Source organism: Globicephala melas, chromosome 16 (assembly GCF_963455315.2).
Source record: "Globicephala melas chromosome 16, mGloMel1.2, whole genome shotgun sequence".
Taxonomy (NCBI): domain Eukaryota; kingdom Metazoa; phylum Chordata; class Mammalia; order Artiodactyla; family Delphinidae; genus Globicephala; species Globicephala melas.
Genome location: NC_083329.1, coordinates 13,204,251 through 13,228,846, shown reverse-complemented (window position 1 = coordinate 13,228,846; position 24,596 = coordinate 13,204,251). Strand labels below are relative to the sequence as shown.

General features: G+C 42.6%; 1 protein-coding gene across 3 annotated transcripts in view; it reads right to left on the bottom strand.

Moving 5' to 3' along the window:
* The window catches only part of PDZD8 (PDZ domain containing 8), a 193,814-nt gene that overhangs the window by 89,370 nt on the left and 79,848 nt on the right, over positions 1-24,596 (bottom strand). Inside the window, exons 1-3 of one of the 3 annotated variants that reach the window (XM_060286250.1) lie at positions 16,671-16,802; positions 8,993-9,096; positions 6,688-8,357 (exon numbers count right to left, since the gene is read on the bottom strand). In XM_060286250.1, the coding sequence (XP_060142233.1) occupies positions 6,688-7,553 (866 nt within the window). In that variant the 5' untranslated portion in view covers positions 7,554-8,357; positions 8,993-9,096; positions 16,671-16,802. Of the gene's footprint in view, positions 1-6,687; positions 8,358-8,992; positions 9,097-16,670; positions 16,803-24,596 lie in introns of those variants that run through there. The other 2 variants (XM_060286251.1, XM_030839356.2) reach the window with 2 other exon arrangements.

Below are 24,596 nucleotides of genomic sequence, written 5' to 3'. Positions count from 1 at the left end.
ACTTTAAATGTAAAGTTAAAAAATGTAAAAGCCATTCTTAATTTGTGGGCCTAACACCAGCTTGTTTGCAAACTCCCGGTTTATTCAGAGTAACCATTGATATATCTCTGCAGAAGTAACACAGCATGTCTTTGGGAGTCCAGGACTTTTTAAAATTTTTATTATTATTTTTTTTATTATTATTTTTACATCTTTATTGGAGCATAATTGCTTTACAATGGTGTGTTAGTTTCTGCTTTATAACAAAGTGAATCAGTTATACATATGTTCCCATATCTCTTCCCTCTTGCGTCTCCCTCCCTCCCACCCTCCCTATCCCACCCCTCTAGGTGGTCACAAAGCACGGAGCTGATCTCCCTGTGCTATGCGGCTGCTTCCCACTAGCTATCTGTTTTACGTTTGGTAGTGTATATATGTCCATGCCACTCTCTTGCTTTGTCACAGCTTACCCTTCCCCCTCCCCATATCCTCAAGTCCATTCTCCAGTAGGTCTGTGTCTTTATTCCTGTCTTACCCCTAGGTTCTTCATGACATTTTTTCTTAAATTCCATATATATGTGTTAGCATACGGTATTTGTCTCTTTCTGACTTACTTCACTCTGTATGACAGACTCTAGGTCTATCCACCTCATTACAAATAGCTCAATTTCGTTTCCTTTTATGGCTGAGTAATATGCCATCGTATGTATGTGACACATCTTCTTTATCCATTCATCCGATGATGGACACTTAGGTTGTTTCCATCTCCTGGCTATTGTCAGGATTTTTTTTTTTTTTAAAGGACTTTGAGAAAGTCACTAAGCCCCTCAGTCTCAAGTTTCCACATCTTTGTAAAAATGAGATACCGACCTCTCCTACACAGTTCCTTTAACTATTAAGAGAGATAGCAAGTGTATGGAACTGCACACACATTTCCTGGCATATAGTTAGCAAAGTGATTTTATTACCTGTGCCTCTATCTCATATGATAAATTAGTAATATTTGTAAGTCAATATTAAGTTTTTGGTCAGGCATGCTCCTCCAATGCAATCTACTTTATAATGATCTGCTTTGGCTACTACTTCTAGTAACAAAGTAGGGCTTTCCCAGAAGCCAACAGACCTGTACACCACAGATTAGAATCCAACAGTTTCCTCATAATTACTCTTCTCCTTTCAATACGTAAATCAAATTTCTAGAGCAAAGATTTAATTTTCAATATATTATTTTCTATCTGAAGTGTTTTAAATGCCTAAATCATAATAATTCAAAACAGCTTAAGAAAACCCAACTTGCAAGAAGTTATTAAAACCAACACTAAACTGGAGCATACTTAGGTGTACCAAGGAAACTAAGGCCACAAAATATTATACAACACAAAGTAATCAAGTATTTGCCTAGCAGAGACACTGATCTCTCCTCTGTTTCTCACAAAACTGAAGGTCTTAAATGTATCCAAATGTCATTATAATGAGCTTTAATTTAATTGTTCATTGCTTTCCCCTGGAAGACTAACCAGCTTGAAAGCATGAACTCTGTTTTAACCACTTTTTATCACCATACTCTCACACAACAGGAGGTATGGTAGTCTTCAGGAAATAGTTACTGAAAATAAGTGTCTATTTTTAAAATGACAACTATCTAAGATAATGATCTTACAATTCCATTTATATAGAGATACTCATCTGAGCAGGAGTACAAGAAAAAGCATAATAGATAAAAAATTAGCAAATACATTACATCATTACTCCAGAACAGCTAGCGTGATACCCCAATGTCCTTGTCTCCACTCTCCCAAAGTATCAAAGGTGAGTTATATTTCCTACTAACATTAGTAAGTAACTAACATTAGTAAGTAAACATTAGTAAGTAAAACTAACATTAGTAAGTAAAACTAACATTAGTAAGTAAAACTATGATTCCTACTTACTAAAGTAAACAGTAACTAACATTAGTAAGTAAACATTAGTAAGTAAAACTAACATTAGTAAGTAAAACTATGATTCCTACAATCACTAAGGAATTTTAGCAGCTATTTTAAAGTATTTTCCAGCCTAAGCAAAGATACCTTTTACAAGTTGTCTATATATAGAAAAAAAAGTATGAAAGCGTAAGTGAATAAACACAGCACATACACTTAACTTTACAAATGATTTTGTCAGCTTTCAGAGAATTTACTTTGAAAGTTTTTAAGAAGACATCAATTACTATCCTTACCTCAAATAATCAGTAAAATTTAAAATGTTATAATTAAGAATAAATGTTTTTCTTCCTCACCTCAGAAGACCAAGGAAGAAATAACACAATTACAAGCCACATTATAGAGTATGAGGCTTTCCAGACCAAGCCTAATTTAGTTCTCTGAAATTAATGGTATATTTAGAGAAGATGTAAATAAAGATGCTAAAAGACCCTATCTAACTAAATACAGTCCTGTCCTCGCCTCCTCAATCTCCAGTCACTAAGAATATGTGAAAGTTTTCTACAAATACATATTGGAATATTTTCAAGAGTAAAAGAACAAAACAGTTATGACAAAACAGTCATGTTCAGAAGACATTCCATGAACCTGAAAAGTGAAGTTTCCCCCAAATATTTGTTCCATACTCATTCATTAAATTCAAATGGTGTCAATAAGTAGATGCCCCCTCATTTGTAAGTCAGAGAAGTAAACACTTATATATAGTTAATTAATGACCCAAACCTTGCACTAAAGCAAAAGTCCACCAAACTCAAGGTAAAAGCAGCCACTGTCTACTTACTATCACTGTACTGCAGAGAAACGAAAAATGTTTCAAGGGATTTTTAAAAGATTTCTAACAGAATGATTTTTTTTAACATTCAACATTATAATGATAATGTCTTTTATAAAATAAAGTTGCTCAGTGAAAGTCTCTTCGAAGGCATAATGTTTAAAGAGGGACAGAAATTATCACCCTCTACTATCCAGCTGTTAACTAACTCTTCCCATTTTCGATGAAGAGCAACAGTAACGCTCCTCATTTAGTAAGCATCTCAAGTTTATATTGCCAGGCCAGGCAAGTACCATCAGTAAATGTAGCAAGTGGGTGGGAACTACAAGCTACACGTAAGAGGTTCCGGCAGCTGCTACTAGACTCCATCTCTCCATCTTATTATTGCTAGGACAAATGCAAGCCTAGTGCTACCAGATCTTCCAAATTTTCCTAAGAAAAGCCAGAAATCCAAATCATGCAAAATTTTCCATTTTTAAATGTTGGCAATTAAGAAATAAGAAAACCACAGTGCAGGCCAAATTCAAAGTACCTACAAACTGAATCTGGCCTTTCAGTATGCAACGACTGCTAACTACACAGCAATAATAACCCAAGGAACAGAAGCATCAGTAAGAATCTCAAATGTCAGACTCCCAAACCCTAAACTCCTCAGGACTATTACTCAGATTTCATGTTGAAGATGGATTCTCCGTGTAATCAAGAACACTGGTGGTAATCCTTCTCTCTTGAAGACTAATTTTTGACTAATAATAATTTTTTAAAAACTATGGCTTTTACTATTTTAAAGTATACATTTTAAGAAAAAATCAAAACAATGAACACTGAGGTGGTGAAATCAGAATATTAGTAAAAATTAATAAAATTAGAATTATAATATGTAGAATATGTATACTTATTTAAAAATACTATAATGCTTTACAAACTGTGTTAGTTGGGTAAATGTCTGTCAGCTGGGTCCCCAGAAAGCAACCAATCATTTGAGCTCCCTTCTCATCTCTTTATGAGACATCAAGAATGGGTAGTCCTGATGGGCCACTTTTACTTGAGCAACATGAAAATAAAAAACAAATGAAGAGGGGGAAGAAGTGACAACGATGTTAATTGGCAAGGTATTTCTGTTTTATAATAATTTCAAGTGCCAAAAGATCCTAAGACTCAATACAATTTTCGTTACTGCTTTAGCTCTAAGTAGATTAGATAGCTAAAAAGGATAAACTAGCAAGACCTTCTATTTAGAAATAAAATCTGCTGGATTAAAAAAGAAATGCTAAGTGGGGCAGCACCCAAAGATTTAACCTTATGATTTAACCTTAAAAGGATCGTTTCTCAAAATTTCCAAAAAAAAATTTTTTTAAGAAAAAAAAAAGCTTTATAGTCATACTCAGAGTTCTCAGTTAATTTGGAAGGCTACCCCCACATATTTTGATGACATACTTAAAAAAAAAATCCTTAAGAACAACACAGCAGAGTTTAAGGAAAAAGGGCAGCTTGACTTTATCAGAACTTGACAGCTGTGTGATTTTAAGCAAGTTATTTAACTACTCTGGGCACTATCCCCTGATCTATAAAAAAGGATAAACCATAGCTACTTTAATTCTCATGATGAGAATTGTGATACATCTTAAATGTATTTTAATTCATTCTCTTAGCTGAAACTTGAATCTGTACCACAACATCAGTACTTTAAAATATTCCTGGCAGAACAGCTACACACAGATGAGAGAACTCAACACTTCTTGAAGCAGCCCTTTTCATCCTCACACTTCTATCATTTTCTTTTACTAAACTAAAATCAGCTTCCTAGTTACTTCAACCCCATCAATCACATTCTAGTTTAAATCTTATTAAGTACAGCTAATTCAATTCTCACTAAACTCCAACCTCCATAAGGACTGAGACTGTTCAGTATTGAAACCCCAGCACCTAAAACAATGATAAGCACATAGCAGGTGTACAATAAATATTTACAGATTGAGTGATATGTTCTGTACAGTATTTACTGATTGACCATTGAAATGCCTTCGAATATAAAGAGCACAGGTGTGTATACTTCTGGAGGTGATCATTTAATGCTTAAGGTTTAAAAGTTGAAATATCATACATAACCAAACACACACATGCTATGTTTTTAAAAATCCCTTTGGATACAGTAAATAAAAGCAATTTTGCTACATTTTAAACGATGATGCTATTCAATGATACAGATGATAAAGTTCCTTCAAAGCAATAAACCTATTAATGGCTCCATAACTTCTAATCATAATTTCCTTCAGATTTAACTGAATTCCAAGTCTACATTAAAAAAAAACACCTCAAAATGACATGTACCCTCACTACCACTGGCTATCCTACAAATAACCCCCAAATAATAACTTAGTCAAGTTTTATCACCTGAAAGTTACCCAGAAAACATCAGAATTGAAATTGTGATAGAATTATCAAAATCTGTAACAACTTTCTCTCATGACTTTCTTAGCCACACACTGCTATAAACACCTCACTGCTTAAACACTAGAACTCATTTATAATTTAGTCACTTACATTTCAGAGCTGAAAGAGTAGGTTTCATAAAGTTATGTTCTACTTCACAGAACAGGAAATCAAACAGTGGATGACCACCTCTGCAAATCTATGGAAATATTTCCATTATAAATTTCTCCTGCCACCTGACGGTTTTAAGCTGTCACTCTGTGATATTAGCGTAAACAAAACACAATTACTAAGGTAAATCTGCCACATCACACAAGTCAATACTTGTGATTACCCAAACATCAAACCCAAACCCAAACATCAAATATTCCTGAATTATTTGGGTCACTAATGCTTGAAACTGTGGTAGAAAATCAGTGATCTAGAAACATGTAACTTCCACTAAAGGAAACTAGGTAAGGCAAATACCAGATTTACATAATTTTATAGGAAAGAACAAAATCTAAAAGCGTCAAACATTTTAATGAACACAATATTAAAGGAGGACAGAAAGTAAAATTAAAAATTCATGTTTTGTAAGAAATAGCCATACATGACCCTTTCAACACCGACAAGCCTTCCCAGACCAAAGTGGATGAAGCCTCTAGCCCTACAAAACTTTCTTTCCCCTTCCACTTCCATATTAAAAAAAAACAACCCAAACCCTTGTACATTAATCAAAATAGTATACTACAGAAAATCAAACCGCCAGATATAGGGAGACTTTAAAACAGTTAAAATCACTACCAATCTTTAAAATACTATCTGCAGGGCCATTTCGGGTACTGTGGGAGGAACTCAGAGCCAGGAAGAGCTGAAACGTGAGGGGCAGTCTGCGTCTGTGCTATAGAACCCACCCCCAAAGGGCAGATGACATTAACACAGAATGTGCAGAGAATTACAACACGCACAGGCTCCCAACTCGTTACCAATCTGCAGTGGAAGAGTATTCCTTTCCAACAGACACTCCCTCTACCCTGAAAGTTGCCGAAACAGCACAGCAAAACGGGCCTGCAGTTGCAAAACACAACAGCCCTGGGCTACCAGCACACTCTTCACGCCTGTACTTTGTGTCCAGGAACAATTTCTCAACGTGGCCAAGGTGATGCAGCAAAGCTGCCCTCAATGCAGCAGCCACGGATAGAAGTTTCTCAACAGTCCCAGAGCCATCCCGGGGAGGAGGGTGGACTTCCCTTCCATCTTCCATATGCTGCTTCGACCCATGCTGACAGCACCCTGGACGCCCAAGAACACACGAAGAGGTTTCTAGCTCCCATTAAGGCCCTTCGGAAGCAAAGAACGTAGGCACTACCTGCCTTTATCTAGGGCCCTGTCCAGGGCTGGCAAGAGCCCTGGAAAGCAGGGACTGGGATTCAGTCGTGGCCCTTCCCACCCACGCAGGCGGCAGCGTGCCTCCAGGCCCGGGGTCCCAGCAGCCAGGCCCCCGCGGCCGGGCGACCCTTCCCCCCAAGCCCCTCTCACCTGATCTTGTAACTCGGGAGGGTGTGCTTGCGCTTGATGACTTTCTTGAGCTGGTTGACGATGATGGAGGTCAGCTGCGGCATGGGCCGCCCTTCGAACTGGGAGCGCACCTCGAAGTCGATCAGCGGGTCCTCCACGAAGGAGAAGAACCAGTGGGTGAAGGGCACGCGGGTGAGGACGAAGCGCAGCCTCCCCACCACCCGGGACAGCTTGACGAACAGGTAGGCGGACTTGCCGAAGACCAAGTCCACGTCGATGGCCAGGTGGAAGCCCCCGCTGTACTCCACCTCCGCCTCGAAGGCCAGCTCCTCGGGGGAGGTGGCGGGCAGCGCCTCCCCCTCAGGAACGTCGGGCTCCCCGGTGGCCGAGGGCACCACGGGCCGGAGGAGCCGGATGGTCTTGATGAAGGGCACGGCCTCGCCCAGGAACACGTCCCGCAGGCTCAGCCCCTCCAGCAGGCGCCCGGCCGTCTTGGTCTGCAGCAGCTCCTCGAACTCCACCTTGATCTTCTTGGTGACCCAGCGGCGGGCCAGCGCGGTGTCCCGCAGCTCCCGGAACAGGAACAGGATGGTGGCGTTTAGGAAGTAGCAGGTCTCCCGCGTCGGCGGGGCGGGGGTCTCGGGGGCCGGAGTCGGGCCGCCCTCGGGTGGCCCGCCGGAGGGCTCCTCAGCCCCGCCGCCGCCATAAAGGTACTCTCTCAGGGCCAGGTCCGGCACCGGCTTGATGTAGCGGAAGCCGTCGGCCGCGCGGGCGGCCTCGTCCGGCGGCGGCTCGGGCTGTTTGCGGTAAAGCAGCAGGAACTGGGTGAGCAGCGTGAGTAAGGAGCCCAGCACGGCGGACGCCAGGATCATAAGCAGCAGCCCCATCCCGCCACCGCCTCCGCCCGGAGCGCCCGCGCCCTGGCCCCCGCGCCCACAGCGCGGCTTTCTTCACGGCGCCCTCCCCCCTACCTCCATCTTGAGGACATCGGGCGGCGGGGTCTGGGCGAGCGGCTCCCTGGGCCTCGTCCAGGGGCTCCGGACGGCGCACTGCAGCGCCCCAGCCTGCGGCGGCCCGCGCCTCCTCAGAAGCTCCCGGAGGCTGCTGCTGTGGTGGCGGCAGCGGGGGCGGGAGGGAGCGGAACGGCGCCTTCCTCTGGCCGCCGCTCATTGGACGAACGGCGAGTGACGTCAGGAGCGTACTCGCTCCCGGCGGCGTCGCCTGGCAGCCGGCGCCCGGGCACGCGTACGCGGGTCCTTCTTCACCTCTCGGGCGCCCTTCCAACCCCGCCCCCACGCCAACATCCTAGTCCCCCGCGATACACGTGGCTGTCACTTCTGAAGCCGCTGCGCGGATCTGGGAGGATAACTGGGGCCACCGGTTGGAGGATAAGGAGGCCGGGCGGAGATGTCGTGGCGGCGCGTTCTTGACTCCGGTCATCCCGTTATCTTCTAATGCGCCCATCCCCCCTCATTGGCCGCGGTCCCTGTTACCCCTGCTGCAGTGTGATTCTTCCACTCCCGTCCCTGAGAATGGGCTGGCGGCTTTCCCTGCCGGGCAGCGGCGCAAAAGATCTGAGTTGGCCGTTCGGAAACTTCCCAAGCCGAGGACAAGATTGCACTGCCTCTGAGACCGCGGTCGCCGACCATCAATCTGACCAGCAGACGCTCTGCGTTCGCGGAGGGTGGGCCCTGGGAAGGAGGGACAGAGAAAAAAGGAGTCAGATGCGGACTAACTTTACTACCTAGGCGGATATTTGAGATTTAAACGAGAAGGACATTTAAAAAAAAGAGCCGGTTTGAGGAATGATGAGTGGGATGAACTTGCCAGATGATTGGAAGATAAATAGTCACTGTCAAGGCTATCGCAGTGCGTTAAGCCTCTGAGTGTATTACCACATTTAGGTCATTTAAGAGACAGTTATAGTTAGCCACCACCCATTTTACAGATGCAAACACTGGCGCAGAGAGGCAAAGGAAGTTGCCTAGGGTCACACAACGGTGCCTGATTTTGTCTAAAACTAAACCCTAAGTCCTTGGTCACTACTTAGTACTAGGATACCAAGATTGCTAGAGTTGGAAGGGGGCTTATTGGTTCCATGGTGCACAGGAAGGGGGAGTTAGAAAGCGGGGGGGTGAGGAAAGACTTAGAGGAATTTTGCACAAGGTAGCACCTTGACCAAAGCCATAGAGTTAATGAAGCCAGGTTGCCCAGGAACAATGTTATCCTCCTGCCATCTGGTTACCTCACAAATGCTTATGTGCTCCAACCACATGGACAACACAAAGATCCACCCCTAGTCCCACAAGGGTCAGATATTCCATACCTAAAAATCAGGTTGGTTCTGGCTGGCCTTAAGGGGCCAGGGCAGGGCTCCTCTTTAGCTCTGGAAGATCCCCAAGCCAGTGACAGTCCTGAGTCTGGGTGATTCTAGAACAAAAAACAGAATTCTGACCCAACTGGAGCAAGCCGTTCTCATCTTACTTACTCATCCCCAGGTGTGAGACCAGAATGGCTCCTTTGCTGCAAAAATGTTAGCCTGCTGAGAGAGCCAGGCTCAAAACCACATTCTACATCCTATCGAAGTCCAGAGCCCTGCCGGGATATCTGGGAGCTCCAGGCAGCTTCTTTTCTTGTGATCATCTCTGGGCTGCTATCTCAGTTCTACACTGTTTCAACCCAAATGGGAAATGTAGACCCTTAATATCCACCAAAAACCTTATTTATAATACTCCTGCACCATTGCAATAAATGTCACAGAAGGTGGAGGTGGGGTGGAAGATTATCTGAGTAATTTTCACAGCACTGAGATATAATATCCTCAAATTGTGTATTAATCCATTCTGCATCTTAAAATATTCTTCAACTCCCTCCTTCCCCCACAAGGAAAGTTGGTGATTTTCCTGGGAGTGAGTTCTCAGACTCACACTCCATCTTGCAGGCTTCTCCCTTTTCTGCCCTCCTCCTACCTCATTAGTAACAGAACTCCCATTTGACATCCCATTGACATGAATGTCAATGCATTGAGATAAAAGACACTTATTCCCCAATCTCTCTTACATCTAGATGTGTCAGTGTTACTGGTTTCTGATATGTAAGAAGTTTTGTAGGACCTTCTGGAAGTCTCTTAAAGGGGACTGACTCAGCTGGAAGCTACACCGTTTTGCTTTCCTCTCTTTGTTCCTCCTTCCAGCTGTCTGGAATGCAGTCATGATTTCTGGGGCTCCAGAAGCTACTTTGGATCTTGAAGTAACTTTGACAATGGAAGGCATATGCTAAAGATGGCAAAGTAGACAGATATGCCTGGATCCCTGATGACTTCTTGGAGCTACCACAGCAGCCCTGGATTTTCTGTTGTATTTGGTCAAACCTAATCTTAATTGTTTCATCCAATAACCATCCTTCCCAAGTTGCCCCCTCCTCTATGTTCCCTACCATTCACCCACTTGTCCAAACTGCTTGCCCTCCTTACTCCCCCTCATCATTTTAATTCTATCTCCTTAGTATATCTCAAGTGTGTCCTCACTTCTCTAGCCCTATCACCAGGCCCTTATTTCAGGCCCTCTTCTTTTCTCTTGCAATGACTTTAGTTCTTCGTTATCTCCTACCTAGTCACTCTGTCTGTCTTGCCTCCTGTGATCATTCTCCACACTGTTGCTACAATGATCTTTCTCCAGTACAAAACTGATCTTGTCACCTTGTAGCTAAAAGTTCTTCAGTGGCTCCCCACAGCCATATTCATAATAATGGCTATCATGCATCAAGAGCATAGTAGATGGGAAGCATTGTGCTAAGCACTTTAGAAGCATCTACACTCCCACAATTGTCCTTTACGGTAAGTACTATCATCTCCAGTTTATGGATGAGGAAACAGACACTTAATGCAGATAAATAACCTGCCAAAAGTCACTAAGTTAATAAGTGGAGGAGTGGAGATTTGAATAAACTCTGTCTAACCCCAAGCCCTCTCATTTTAGGTCAATATTCCTTTAGGATACAGTCCAAACTCATTAGCATCCTTTGTGAGCTTGCCTTTGCTTACACTTCAGCTTCTTCTGTCACTACTCCAGATGTAGATTTTGAAGATTTTTTTCCTATCTTTATATTTTTAGGTCCTTGTTGTTTATGTATTTTATATATAGTAGTGTGTATATGTTAATTCCAAACTCCTAATTTATCTCTCCTCCGCCCCTCCACTATCCCTTTAGGTAACCATGTTTGTTTTCTATGCCTGTGAGTCTATTTCTGTTTTGTAAATAAGTTCATTTGCATCATTTCTTTAGATTCCACATATAAGTGCTATCATATGATATTTGTCTTTGACTTACTTAACTTAGTATGATAATCTTTAGGTCTGTCTGTGTTGCAAATGTCATTATTTCATTATTTTTTGTGGCTGAGTAATATTCCATTGTATCTGTATAACACATCTTCTTTATCCATTCATCAGTTCATGGATGAAGATATTATTGATGAATTTGCTTTCATTAAAGCCAGAAAGTAAAATTATAATAAACGCTGTTTGAGGTAAAAACAAAATATTTAAACTTAATGTGAACTTTAATATACCTACTTTTCAAATTTACTATATTTTTTCAACTACTTTAATGTTCTGGAATAAACTAGCCATTAAAATATATTAAAAGGTATATACAGGGATTCACATGTTGACTGAAGAAAGACACACAACCTAAAAGTTGCAAGTTATGTTTTATTTGGGAAACTTACTGAGGACTACAGCCTGGGAGACAGCCTCTCAGATAGCTCTGAGGAACTGCTCCAAAGAGGAAAGGGAAGAGCCCAGATGAATAGGAATTTTTGCTGAAGATGAAACAAAACATGTAGTCAAACATCAAAAGCTTCCTGCTAGTCATGGAAAACAGACATCTCGAGTTAATGATTTTAGTGCTTTTCTGTGTATGGGAAGATACAAGAGTCTGGGTTCATTGAAGTTATTCCTTAGATATGAATCTTAATTGTCTAGGGCCAGTATCCTGTTTTTCTCCACCCTGAATTTTCCGCAGGGCACACTGCAGGGGTTAGCTGCAGTGCCTGATGACTTGATGGTGGGCAACATTCTTTGTTTATGGAAATGGCAGGCAACATTTTTTTGTCCACCCACATTTGTCCTTTTGCCTCAGGCTCTGGTATTTCTTGGCATGGCACTGTCAGATCCTGTCTTTATTTAAAATCTTGATGTTTTGTTTATCATAGATAACATATTATTTTTATTTTTTAGATGTTGCATTAAATGTTACTTATCTTGTTGATTGGTTTTTTTGGTGTCCCTTCAAATTTTCTGCCCAAGGTGAGAACCTCACTCACCTCACCCTAATCCTGGCCCTGCTCTTCAGCCATATGGGACTGTTTGCAGACTCCTAAACACACAATTATCTATCTTACTTCCTTTATTTTTGTCAGTCTTGCCTAGCACATGGTGGGTACTCCATAAATATTTGTGGATGTGAATGAATGCTTTTCCTTCTGACCTTAACCCTTTGGTTCCCCTGCCCATTGTCTGAATAACTCCTACTTGGGGTTATTTAAGACTGAACAGAAGGGTCACCTCTACCAGGAATTTTCCCTGACTGTTCACACCCCTGTCCCTCCTGACCTCTTCTAAGTCTGGGTTAGGAGCTTTTCCATTGTCCTCAGTGCAGTTTGAGGTCACCTTGGAAACAGCATTTCTTATCATGTTCTGAGATTCCCTGTTACTTGCTCGGAATCACGAGTCCACTTGTGAGCTTCTCAAGAGCAAAGACCATGGCTTTTTTGTCTCTGCATCCTCAGCCCGCAAAGCACATACTAGGAAGCATGCTCATAGGATGAATGGATAGCTGAATGGACGGAGAGATGGTAGAGTGAGATCTGCTTTAAGATATAACTGGTAGCAAACTGCAAGTGGAGTCTGTATGGAGGGAGAGTGAGATTTGTGAAGAAGTTTTGCCAGAATCCAGACAAAAGTTGATCAGGGATTAGACTAAGGCAGTAGGTTGGGCTTACGAGACATTTTAGAGGAAAAATCAATGGAATTGGTTTGAAATTAAGTGCATGGAGAAGAACTCAAAGGCAACTGAGGTTTTATAATTGAGTGAGTAGGAAGATGGGGGTTCCATAAACAAAGACAGGCAACACAGGAGAGCAAGCTGTAGGCCTATCACCTACACACGGTCATGGACCCAGAGAACAGGGAGCGCGACCATATCAGATCCTTACTAGATAGATGAGGCCTTAATCAGTATTTATATTCCTCCTAAATTCTTCTCCAAACCATTCCACTTTTCTCTATCCTCTGAAATTGCTTTAGCCTGGGCCATTGTCATCTTGTGTCTAAATTCCTGCCACTGCCTTCTAATTGGTCTACCCACCTCCCACTTTCCTTTCCTTACTTTATTCACCATTCTCAGCCAAGCCCAATTAAGCTATTCTCTGCTTAAAATCTTTCAACAGCTCTCCATAGGCTTCTGGATGAAGTGCTGATTCCTGAGCACGATCCCTCAGGCTTTCAGGATCTAGCCCTTGCCTACATCTTCCACTCCATTTGCCCCCACTTGTGGCTGTGCTCCAGGATTCCTAAAGTTCTTGGGATTCCTCCTTGTCCCTTGCTCTTTCTCTTATCTCTAGGGCTTTGCACATGCTACTTCTTCTACCTGAAACTCGTTCCCTCTTCCCTTTGTAGGCAACTGCTGCCCTTCAAGTTTAAACACTTATTTCTAGGAGACTGTCCCTGCTCCTAGCCTTAACTTGGCCCCCTGCTACATACTCATACAACAACCTGTTCTTTCCTGATGCTTGTGACAGAGATTGCTAGTTGCCTATTCATATTACATACAGATGTGATGACTGGTACTGTAATGGCCATCTTACAATCATGTGGTAACCTTGAGGATAGATGCCACACACTGAACGTAGTTAAACAGAAAGATAGAAGAACCTTGGGACACTAATGACATTGAAGCTGTATACAACCTTGCAATCCTCACCTCTGGACTTCTTCTACATTTGAGAAACATGTCCTTTAAGCTGTCACGCTAGTATTTCTCAAGTCTCTGTTGCCAGCTGCCAAATGCAATGCTGATAAAAGTTCATCACACCTTTTTGTTATCACTTGTACAATGTGTCTTATAAACCACAGTGTGTCCCAGTCCTCAACATAAATCTTGGAACATAGCGAGTGCTCAACTGATATTTATTAAATCAATGAATATATTCACATGACATGCTCTCCACTTTTGGTGAGAAAGAGCTACCCTGTTCTCCTAAAACTTTGGGACCACTCATTTAAAGGAAGAGGCTAGGGAGGAGGGAGCAGAATGCCCCAGTAGCCTGGGAGAAGAGGCACTGCTGTTGGCTGTGCTCCCCTGCAAAGCAGGGGAAGGTAACTGTGGGAGAGAATAACAGGCTGCAGTAGCAAGAGGCTTGGAGACTGTAAGTCCTTGAGATCTATTGGTGGATCCAAATCTACTGCTGGGAATCGGTATAACTGTTGGGGTCCCAGGCACACTCACCTCTTCTGTATTTATATTCACTCCTTAGGTGATCTAATCCAGCTTCATTGCTTCAAATACTATCCACCTGCTGTGTTTCCAAATGTATTTAATCAGTCTGGACCCCTCCCTTGAACTCCTCTGGGAAACCCATATATCCTACGGCCTACTGGACACCTCCATTTGGGTGTAGAATGACTTACTGTGTGCAAAACTGAGCTGATATTCAACCCCACTGGTTCTTTGGGCAGGCTTCAGTTAATGGTGCCTCTGTTCTTCCAGTTACTAAGGCCAAAAGCCTTGTGTTGTCCTTGACACCTTTCTTTTGCTCATATCTATACCTGGTCTGTTGACAAATCCTGTTGGCTCTATCTTCAAAATATATTTGGAATTTTACCACATTCATCATCCTGGTTCAAGCACCAGGTTGGGCCTGGATTTTTGGAATGGACTCTTAACTGGCCTCTCTGCTTCTTCCCTTGCCACCCTGATGTCTATTCAAACACAGATGCCACAGTGATTACATTAAAGGACAAGTCTGATCGTGCCACTCATCTGCTCAAAACCACCAGTGGTTCCTGTGGGGGGCAGAATAGTGACCCCCCCAAAGATGTCCACAACCTAATCCCTAGGACCTGTGAGTATGCTGCGTTAGATGACAAAGGGGAATTAATGTTGAAGATAGAATTAAGTTTGCTACTCAGCTCACCTTATGAGAGGGATATTTTTCTGGATTATCCAGTTATGTCCAATGTGATCACAAGAGTCCTTAAAAGTGGAAGAGGGAGGCAGAACAGAAGAAAATCAGAGTGATGTGATGTGAGAATGACTCAGTCCCCTATTGCTGGCTTTGAAGCTGGAAGGGGGTTAGGAGCACGAAATGTGGGCAGCCTCCAGAAGCTGGAAAAGACAAAGAGCCTCCAGAAAGAAACACAGCCCCGCCCACACTTTAATTTCAGTCCAGTGAGATGTGCTGCAAGTTGGGCTTTTGACCTCCAGAACTGTAAGAGAATAAACTTGTGTTGTTTTAAGCCATTAAGTTTATGGCGATTGGCTACAACAGCCACAAGAAGGAATACAGTTCCTTGTCGCATACAAGGTGAACGCTGAAGTGCAGCAGTGAAGTCCAAAGTTCCAAATGACCTGGTCCCTGTTACCTATCATCTCCCACTTTCCACCTTATTCACTCTTCAGGCACAGTGCCCTCTTGATCTAGCCATTAATCTACAGCTTTGTAGAGGAATGAATGATTTTGAAACTTCATTTTCCAGAAGAAAGAGAGGAGAGGGGACCTGCCCCTGGTGCCCCAGCAGGGACTTGAACTCAGGACTCCTGCCCAACTACCAGTGGGCTACTAATTCTATGGTACTTAGCTTTCACTTCAGCTTCCTCCCCAAGAAACTCTCGTGGTTACATCTCCCTGGCCACCTACTGGTGTTTAAGATCTCCTCCAATGCGGTTATCTTTCTTTTGACCCTATTCTTTGCAGAGAGTAGCTCATTTCTTGCTGTCTGAAATTCAAAGACAGAAACATTTTCCCTTGAAAAGGCAGGGAAAGATATTCCCAGGGCATCAGATTGTAGTGATTGAGACAGCCAACTTCCTTAGGAGGAAAAGTCAGGCCTGCCTTTCTTTCAACCAAGGAGGTTTGCTCTATGGATTCCTGTTTATACCCTGTAGAGTGATTTACATAGAAACCAGGACACATTTCTAAGTGTTGTTGGCCTTGTCAATCTGAGTGCAAACAGCCCTCCTTATTTTGCTGACCTGGCACTTAATAGTTCCAGAAGAGAAGGTCTGATTGGTTAGCTTCCTTCAGTGGAGCCGCCTACCCCACATTTGTGCTGAGTCACCTCAGTATTGATCAGCCTCCCTTGTGTCCAGCTGATATATGTGTTGCAGGCTGCTCTGGGACTGATCTCTGGTCCACTCAGCTCTGGCCACAAGAGCAGAGGTGGCTTCCTCTACAAAGCTTGTGGGTACCGGCCTGGCAGATATTACAGGCCTATTATGTCGTTTGGATTTTTTTTTTTTTTTGGTCTGCCTAGCATTGCTTTCATTCGGGAACTCCCTTTGGATCAGGGGTCTGCAAACTTTTTCTGTAAATGGCGAAGAGTAAATATTTTAGGTTTTGTGGGCCATCAGTTCTCTATTGTAGCTAGTCAATTCTGCCATTGCAGCCAAGCGCAGCCATAGGCAATAGATAAACAAAGGAGTGTGGCTATGTTCCAAGAAGACTGTATTTACGAAAATAGGCAGGGGGCCATAATTTGCCTACTTCCTGGTCTGGAAGGCCTGGAACCTTGCCCTCTATTCACAATCCATCCTCCCTTGCCTCCTCTCAAAATCTTCATGCTCCAGTCCACAGGGTCCCTTCCTCACAGGGCTCCCAGCCTGGAAAATTCTCCTGAATCTTTGTATGGCTAACCCCTACTACCACCTCGATCATTGCTCAAATGTCATTTCCTCAGGGAAGTCTTCCCTGATTCCCCTAGTACACTTTCCTAGGGCACCTACCGTTCCTTCATGGCATTTTGTATCATCGTTGTAATTTTCAGTCTTTTCATGTTAATTTGCTGTCTGTCTCTCCTCTAGGCATAAGAATGAGGCCCTGTCTGTTTTGTTCAGTAGCTGGCATAGTGCTTACTGCATAGTAGTAACTCAGTGTGTATTTCCTGGAAGAAAGAGAGAGAGAGACAGAGAAAGAGAGAGGAAAGGAAGGAAGAAGGAATCAGTCTTCTGAACTTGCCTGTTAAATGACTGAGCATCTAAGAGTAACAAAATAAATGGGACATTCTACTTACCTGTGCATTGTTAAAGCCAGGAGAACAGGAAGAACTGGCAACACTGGCACTCCTCCCCACCTATTCAGACATCTGGTAGCCTTTGGTGCTTGGGGATGTTCCCTGGAGGTGACCTCACATCTCAGGTCTGACTGTAGAGTTGGTGGGGACTTGTCCTCGCAGCCCTTTCTTCCAACACCCTGACCCTCCCGCATCGCCTTCCTTCTGTCTAAGCTCCCAACAGGATGTGCATCAAGGTCATCTCCCCTAAGTGCCCTTTCCCAAAGTTACTCAGGCCTCCTGGGGTCAGATCCCAGATCCAGGACTTAGTGGTTATATGACCTTGAGCACGTCACTTAGACCCTCCAAGCCTCAGTCTCCTCTCTGTAAAGCAAGGATCATAAAATTACCTGTGACATAGGGCTATCGGGAGGCTTTAATAAGGTAATATGTAGAAAGTACTTAATAGGACGTCTGACACATACTTAGTATCAATAAGTTATTACTAGCTAAATTTTAGAAAAAGAACAACCTGATGATCTGATTGAAGCTATCAGGCCCATCCTTAAAATACGTGGGGTCAGGGCTAGAGTACAAATGCTTGAAATGTTCAAAAATTATAAATCAAGCTGTTAAATAACATTTGTCTGTCTTCTCCCTCTTCATTGACAAATACGGCTTCACAATGGCAAAACTTTTTAAAAATTGGAAAACTCTAGTTTTTACATGACTGAAAGATGGCAAAATAGCAAAGGCAACTGAATTTAATTAGTATTGTGCATGTGCTATTGAGGGCCAAGAAATATTTGCATTGTGACAAAGACTCCTACTCACCCCACAAAGAATCCCTGGGATGAATGGGACCTTAAAAGGCAATTTTGAGCAAAAAAGATGTACAGCGCCTCCTGCCCTCACTGTCCCTTACCTCCCCCCACACATCAGAAGAATGGGGTTCTTCAGCTCCGCGTCCTCATTCTGACTCTGCACTCTCTATGCTTTTGCTAAGCAGAAGTAGAGCCACAACTGTTAAGTAACAAAAGACACAGCAACCAAATGCTTTACTTCTTTATTTCCTGATTGATATCAGAGTTTCAGGGAAGTACTTTGACAAGTAACTCAATAATAAACACATCAAAATAAAACAGAACTAATGAAAGAAGAATAAGATACTGATCTGCAGAAAATGCCAACACTATTTTTTTTAAGTCAGGAAAAAGTCACAAAGATGTATTGCTCATAAATGCCTATTAAAAGCCTTCTTTAAAACACAGGTACCTGGGCTTCCCTGGTGGCGCAGTGGTTGAGAGTCCGCCTGCCGATGCAGGGGACACGGGTTCGTGCCCCGGTCCGGGAAGATCCCACATGGCACGGAGCGGCTGGGCCCGTGAGCCATGGCTGCTGAGCCTGCGCGTCCGGAGCCTGTGCTCCACAACGGGAGAGGCCACAGCGGTGAGAGGCCCGCGTACCGCAAAAAACAAACAAAAACACAGGTACCTGCAACAGGCCAGACCTTCAAATAAAAACTGAGGTAAGGATAGAATTCCTATTTGACAGAGAGGGAATGGAAGCACAGAGAGGCGAAGCAGCATGCAGAAGGTCACACAGCTGCTAAGTGGCAAGGGAAGAATTCTAAGCCAGGTTCATTTGTGTCCAGATTCTGACCTGGTGACCACCATGGCACACCGGCTCTTTGCTCCCTACTGCCTCACATCCAGAGAAACCAAATCATCAACACTAGTGAAGAAAAATGCAGTCGGAGCCCTGGCTGAGCATCTTTCTTCTCCTGAGTCTTCAGTTTCTTCAAAAAGACAAATAAGTCTTATTAACACCATGCAAACAGTTAATAAGCATGTGTTAAAGTGTTGCGTTATAAAATGTTGTAAAACAACACTTACTGACCTACCCTTTTTTATTGAGTAAAATCCCGACCGCTGAACTTTAAATTACCTCTTCCTTCTAATTACAAAACGTTGACTTGCTTAATCTTCATTTTGAAGACCAAGCGGCTTTACAACGTTATTACAAGTTGAAAAAGTGCCAAGAGGACCTTGAATAGCACGATGGGGAAACATGTTGCAGTGCTATGAAGATATTGACAGTATCTTTATGGTTCGTTGACATCTTTATGATTAGTGAGATTTTTAATAGCTTTGTTGAAATATTCTTCATATACCCTAAGATTCACCCACTTAAAGTGTATAGTTGGTTAGTTTTCATATATTCGGAGTTGTGACACCATCACCATGATCTAATTTTAGAACAATTTCAACACCCTAAAAAGAAACCCCATGCCCATTAGCAGTCACTCCCCATTTCCTCTCACCCCAACTCCAGGCAGCCACGAATCACCTTCTGTCTCTATCTATGTGCTTAGTCTGGATATTTCATGTAAAAGGAATTGTACAGTATGTGATTTTCGGGTCACTGGCTACTTGCACTTAGCATAATGTCTTTAAGATTCATCCATGCTATAGCATTTATAAGTATTTCATTGTTTTTTATGACCAAATAATATTCCATTGTATGAATATCCAAGTTGTTTATGCATTTAGCAGATGTTAGGCATTTAGGTTTTTCCGCTTTTTGTCTATGACGAATAATGCTGCTATGAACTTTTGTATACAAGTTTTTGTGTGGACATATATTTCCATTTCTCTTGGATAGATACCTATGAGTACGATTGCTGGGTCATATGGTGGCTCTATGTTTAACCTTTTGAGGAGCGGCTAGACTGTTTTTCAAAGCAGTTGCACGATTTAACATTCCCAAAAGCAGTGTATATGGGTTCCAATTTCTCCACTTGTTTGCCATCGCTTGTTTTCTTGGTTTTAGCCATCCTAATGGGTGTGAGGTAGGATCTCATTGTGGTTTTGATGTACATTTCCCTCTTGTCTAATGATGATCTTCTCTGGAGAAGTGTCTATTCAAATCCTTTGCCCATTTTTTTTTTTAGAAGATGTTGGGGGTAGGAGTTTATTTATTTAATTTTGCTGTGTTGGGTCTTTGTTTCTGTGCGAGGGCTTTCTCTAGTTGTGGCAAGCAGGGGCCACTCTTCATCGCGGTGCGCGGGCCTCTCACTATCGCGGCCTCTCCTGTTGCGGAGCACAGGCTCCAGACGCGTAGGCTCAGTAGTTGTGGCTCATGGGCCTAGCTGCTCCGCAGCATGTGGGATCCTCCCAGACCACGGCTTGAACCCGTGTCCCCTGCATTAGCAGGCAGATTCTCAACCACTGCGCCACCAGGGAAGCCCCCTTTGCCCACTTTTAAATTGGGCTACTTGTCTTTTATTATTAATTTTTATTATTAATTTGTAAGAGTTCTTTGTATTTCTGGATACAAGTCCCTTCTCAGGTATATGATTTGCAAATATTTTCTCCCATTCTGTGAGTTGTCTTTTCACTTTCTTGATAGCGTCCATTGAGGCATAAGCGTTTTTGACCTTGATCAAGTCAAATTTATGTCTTTTTTTCTTTGGCTGCTTGTGTTTTTTGCATTATACCTAAGAAACTATTGATTAACCCAAGGTCATGAAGATTTATGACTATATTTTATTCTAGGAATTTTATAGTTTTAGCTCTTTCATGTAGGTTTATAATCCATCTTGAATAAATTTTTGTGTATGGTGTGAGGTAGGGGGTCCAACTTCATTCTTTTTCGTGTAGATATCCAGTTGTCCCAGACCATCTGTTGAAAATACTGTTCTTTCCTCTGTTGAATGGTCTTGTACCCTTTTCAAAAATCAATTGAACATGAATGTGAGTGTTATGTCTCAGGAGTCAGGGAATCCTGGTTGTCTGCATATACTTAAGAGAGGCGGGCCAAAAAGCTGATGGGATCTTTGAGTATGTGGGTGGGCTTCTAGATTTTGAACTTTGCTATAGAATGATCTGAATCAGCCATTCTTAGGGTAATTGTTCATGCTATATCTTTAGATATTTCCTCTTGGGCAAGTCAGATTCCTTAGAGAATACTCGTTGATTCTCCTGGCTTGAAGATAAAGACCAGAATGTCAGGGTTCTGGGAACTGAATAAGGGCAGAAATCAGGAGGAACTCAGAGGTCAGTATGCATCCATTACTGATTTCCCATTAGTTTACTACAGCATTCCTACCCTCAGCTGTGTTTTACTTGCTCCAAGGGTTACACCTCCAGTCTTCTGCCAGGGTGAGAGAGGGGCAGTCACCAGTGATGTAGAGTGGGAGAAGGGAATCTATTTCTCAAACAGCTTTAAACCAGTCCTCCTAATTTTAGTCTCCAAACCTCACCCTCATTTCTAAAGGTATGCAGTTGCCACTAATTCCTGAGTCTTTTGAATTTTCTCCATATTCCTTTATTTCATGTTAGCTCTCACATTCCCCATCGCCAGTTTAAGATTTGGCTTCCTTGTGTCTGTCAAGTCAATTAACACTGATCTATCTGCTTTCTAGAATTTTGATATTGTCTCTTAGCCTTGTCCTTGTGGGTTTAAGTCTTACAAAAAATTCCTTTAATATAGTTTTAAGTGAGGTTTTAAGAGGAGGAAAATCAGATGCTCGGCTTAATCCACTCTCTTTAGCTGGGAATCTGATAACCATCTATTTAAAAAATACCAGTGAAAGGTGAGTGATGGAGTGGAGGCCTTTCTTCTCCTCATACTCCGTTTTTCCCTTGGATTCCATTACTCTGCCCTCTCCCAACTTATGTCTGAAACCTCTGATTATTTATTTTGGTTTCCTTTTCTGCCTCTTCTTCCTCTCTCTGTCCCCTAAATTATAGGAAGCTTCACATTTGGGACCTTTCTGACCTTTCCATCCTTTGCCTCTTTAATAGCCTTCATCTCAGAATAGCCTTTCCAGACCATGCCTTCTAAGCTGCTCTCCAAACCCACTACTCTGTCTCATTTCCCTGATTATTTCCTTCAGAGCACTCATCACTATCTGAAATTAAGTTTATTAGCTTGTGTATTCTGTCTCTTCCCATCAGAACATAAACTCCACGAGGGCAGGAACTGCATCTGTCTTGTTCAGTGCTGTATTGAGCAGTACTTTCCTGGTGCATAACAGGTACTCAGTAATGCTATCTGAAGCAGTGAGTGAAAGATCTGACCTCTCCCAGTGTGGAGAAAAGGGAACCCTCCTACACTGTTGGTGGGAATGGAAGTTGGTACAGCCACTGTGGAAAACAGTATGGAGGTTCCTCAGAAAACTAAAAATAGAATTACCATATGATCCAGCAATCCCACTCCTGGGCATATATCCACACAAAACTATAATTCAAAAAGATACATGCGCTGCTATATTTATAGCAGCACTATTCACAATAGCCAAGACATGGAAACAACATAAATGTCCATCGACAGATGAGTGAGTGGATAAAGACGATGTGCTGCATATATACAATGGAATACAATTCAGCCATAAAAAGAAGGAAATAATGCCATTTGCAGTAACATGGATGCAACTGGAGATTATCATACTAAGTGAAGTATGTCAGAAAGAAAAAGACAAATCCCATATGATATCACTTATATGTGGAATCTAAAATACGACACAAATGAACTTATCTATGAAAGAGAAACAGAATCACGAACATAGAAAACAGACTGGTGGTTGCCAAGGGGGAGGGTGTTGGGGGAGGGATGGAGTTGGAGGTTGGGGTTAGCAGATGTAAGCTATCATATATGGAATGGATAAACAGCAAGGCCCTGCTGTATAGCACAGGGAACTATATTCAATATCCTATGACAAACCATAATGAGAAAGAATTTTAAAAAAAGAATGTATATATGTGTATAACTGAATCAGTTTGCTGTACAGCAGAAATTAACACAACATTGTAAATCAACTATATGTCAATAAAAAAATATTGATTAAAAAAAAAAAAGATCTGACCTCTCCCTATATTTTTTCCCCTTTATCTTAGATGTCTTCCTTCTCTGTTCCAATACTCATTATACTTAACCATCAACAGTCCCCTGAATACTAAGACTTTACACCTCAGAGCTTTTGCACAAGCAATTCTCTCATAATGGAGGGCTTCCTGCCAGACTCCCCCTTTATTCTTGAAGACTCTCTATCCCTTCCCCAGGCATTCTGACACCCCTTCCTCTGGACCTCACTGTTGTCAGTACACACTTCTATCCTTGACTCTGTCACTCCACAGGGACCTTCAATTTGCTAACATGTCTGTCACTCCAACAAGACTGTGCTTCTTGAGGGCAGGGACTACATCCTACCTGTCTTTATAACTCCAGGCCCAGGAATTCAAAGTGTGTTGAATAAATGATTTGGATTCACTCGGTATATGTGAACTCCTGTGGGTACACAAGCACCCTCAAATTGTGCAACAACTGACCCGAGAAGTCACATCTGTGCACGTTTCTCATACAAACTGAAGAGGGGCTTTGACAATTACTGGATTCATTGACAAGTATTGGTTTATTAAGAGCCTTATCGGGCTTTATACACCCATATTTAAGAGAAAAGCATTTGAGGACCTGAATGCATTGCTCAAATAAACGGATGGCTGTCAAAACTCCCCTTTTCCTGGAACTCTATAGAAACTGACCTAGACGCTCATTCAACCCCAGGAAATTCTGTTCTCATTTGCCCTAAAGCTACTTTCCTCAAACCACGCCTGGGCTCATTACCTCCTCTGATACCTTTGGATCAATAGGTGGAAGATGCTCATGGGTTTCAGATGTTTTTACCCTCACTGTCTCACTTCCTGGCTCAGACCGAAATATCTTTGGACTGAAGACAATTCAAGAGCTGGCCAAAAACATCGATCCTGCCCAGTTTAGACCACATGCCTTTTTATGGTCCTTCCCATCAGAGTGAGTGTAATTAAGACTCTAGACTGATGAGTGTACAGTCTTTTCCATAAAATTGCTTAGCTGGGCAGACCTTTTCTCTTCCATGTTCTTTAGTTACCTCAAAGGTCTATGAGGTGGGGGTCAGGCGTGGGTCTCTTTCTTAAGGAAGAGGAACCGAAAGGTCTTTGACCAAGGACAATTTCCCACTGCAGCACTTAATGCTCCATTCAAGTTGTCTAATGAACAAATCTGACACGTATTTCCAGTGTAATATGAAGGTTAGGAATCTTCTACTTTGAAACTATTCTCTGCTTTGCAAAGGATCCTTCAAAGGACTTCATACTACTTTTAACCACAAAGCCGCTACAAATGGTCTTGCATTACTCCCTTCCCTTACTCTTTGTGTCAGAGTTCAGAGGTCATATGTAAAAGTTGAATGAATTGCATTTAATTTGTGAAATTAAGGATACCCTTTGGCTGCACTTTAGTCATACACTTTTATTAAAACATTCTTGGGCTTCCCTGGTGGTGCAGTGGTTGAGAGTCCGCCTGCCGACGCAGGGGACACGGGTTCGTGCCCCGGTTTGGGAAGATCCCACATGCCGCAGAGCGGCTAGGCCCGTGAGCCATAGCCGCTGAGCCTGCGCGTCCGGAGCCTGTGCTCCGCAACGGGAGAGGCCACAGCAGTGAGAGGCCTGCGTACTGCAAAAAAAAAAAAAAAAAAAAAATTCTTAACTCATTCTACTATCAAAACAGCAACATTTCAGAAGAGATTTTAGAGCTACAGTCTGTTAGAAGCAACAAAAATGAACAACAAAGGTCCACTTAGGAAAGCCCTAGTTGAAGAGGGGGGAGAAAGGGTCTGAGC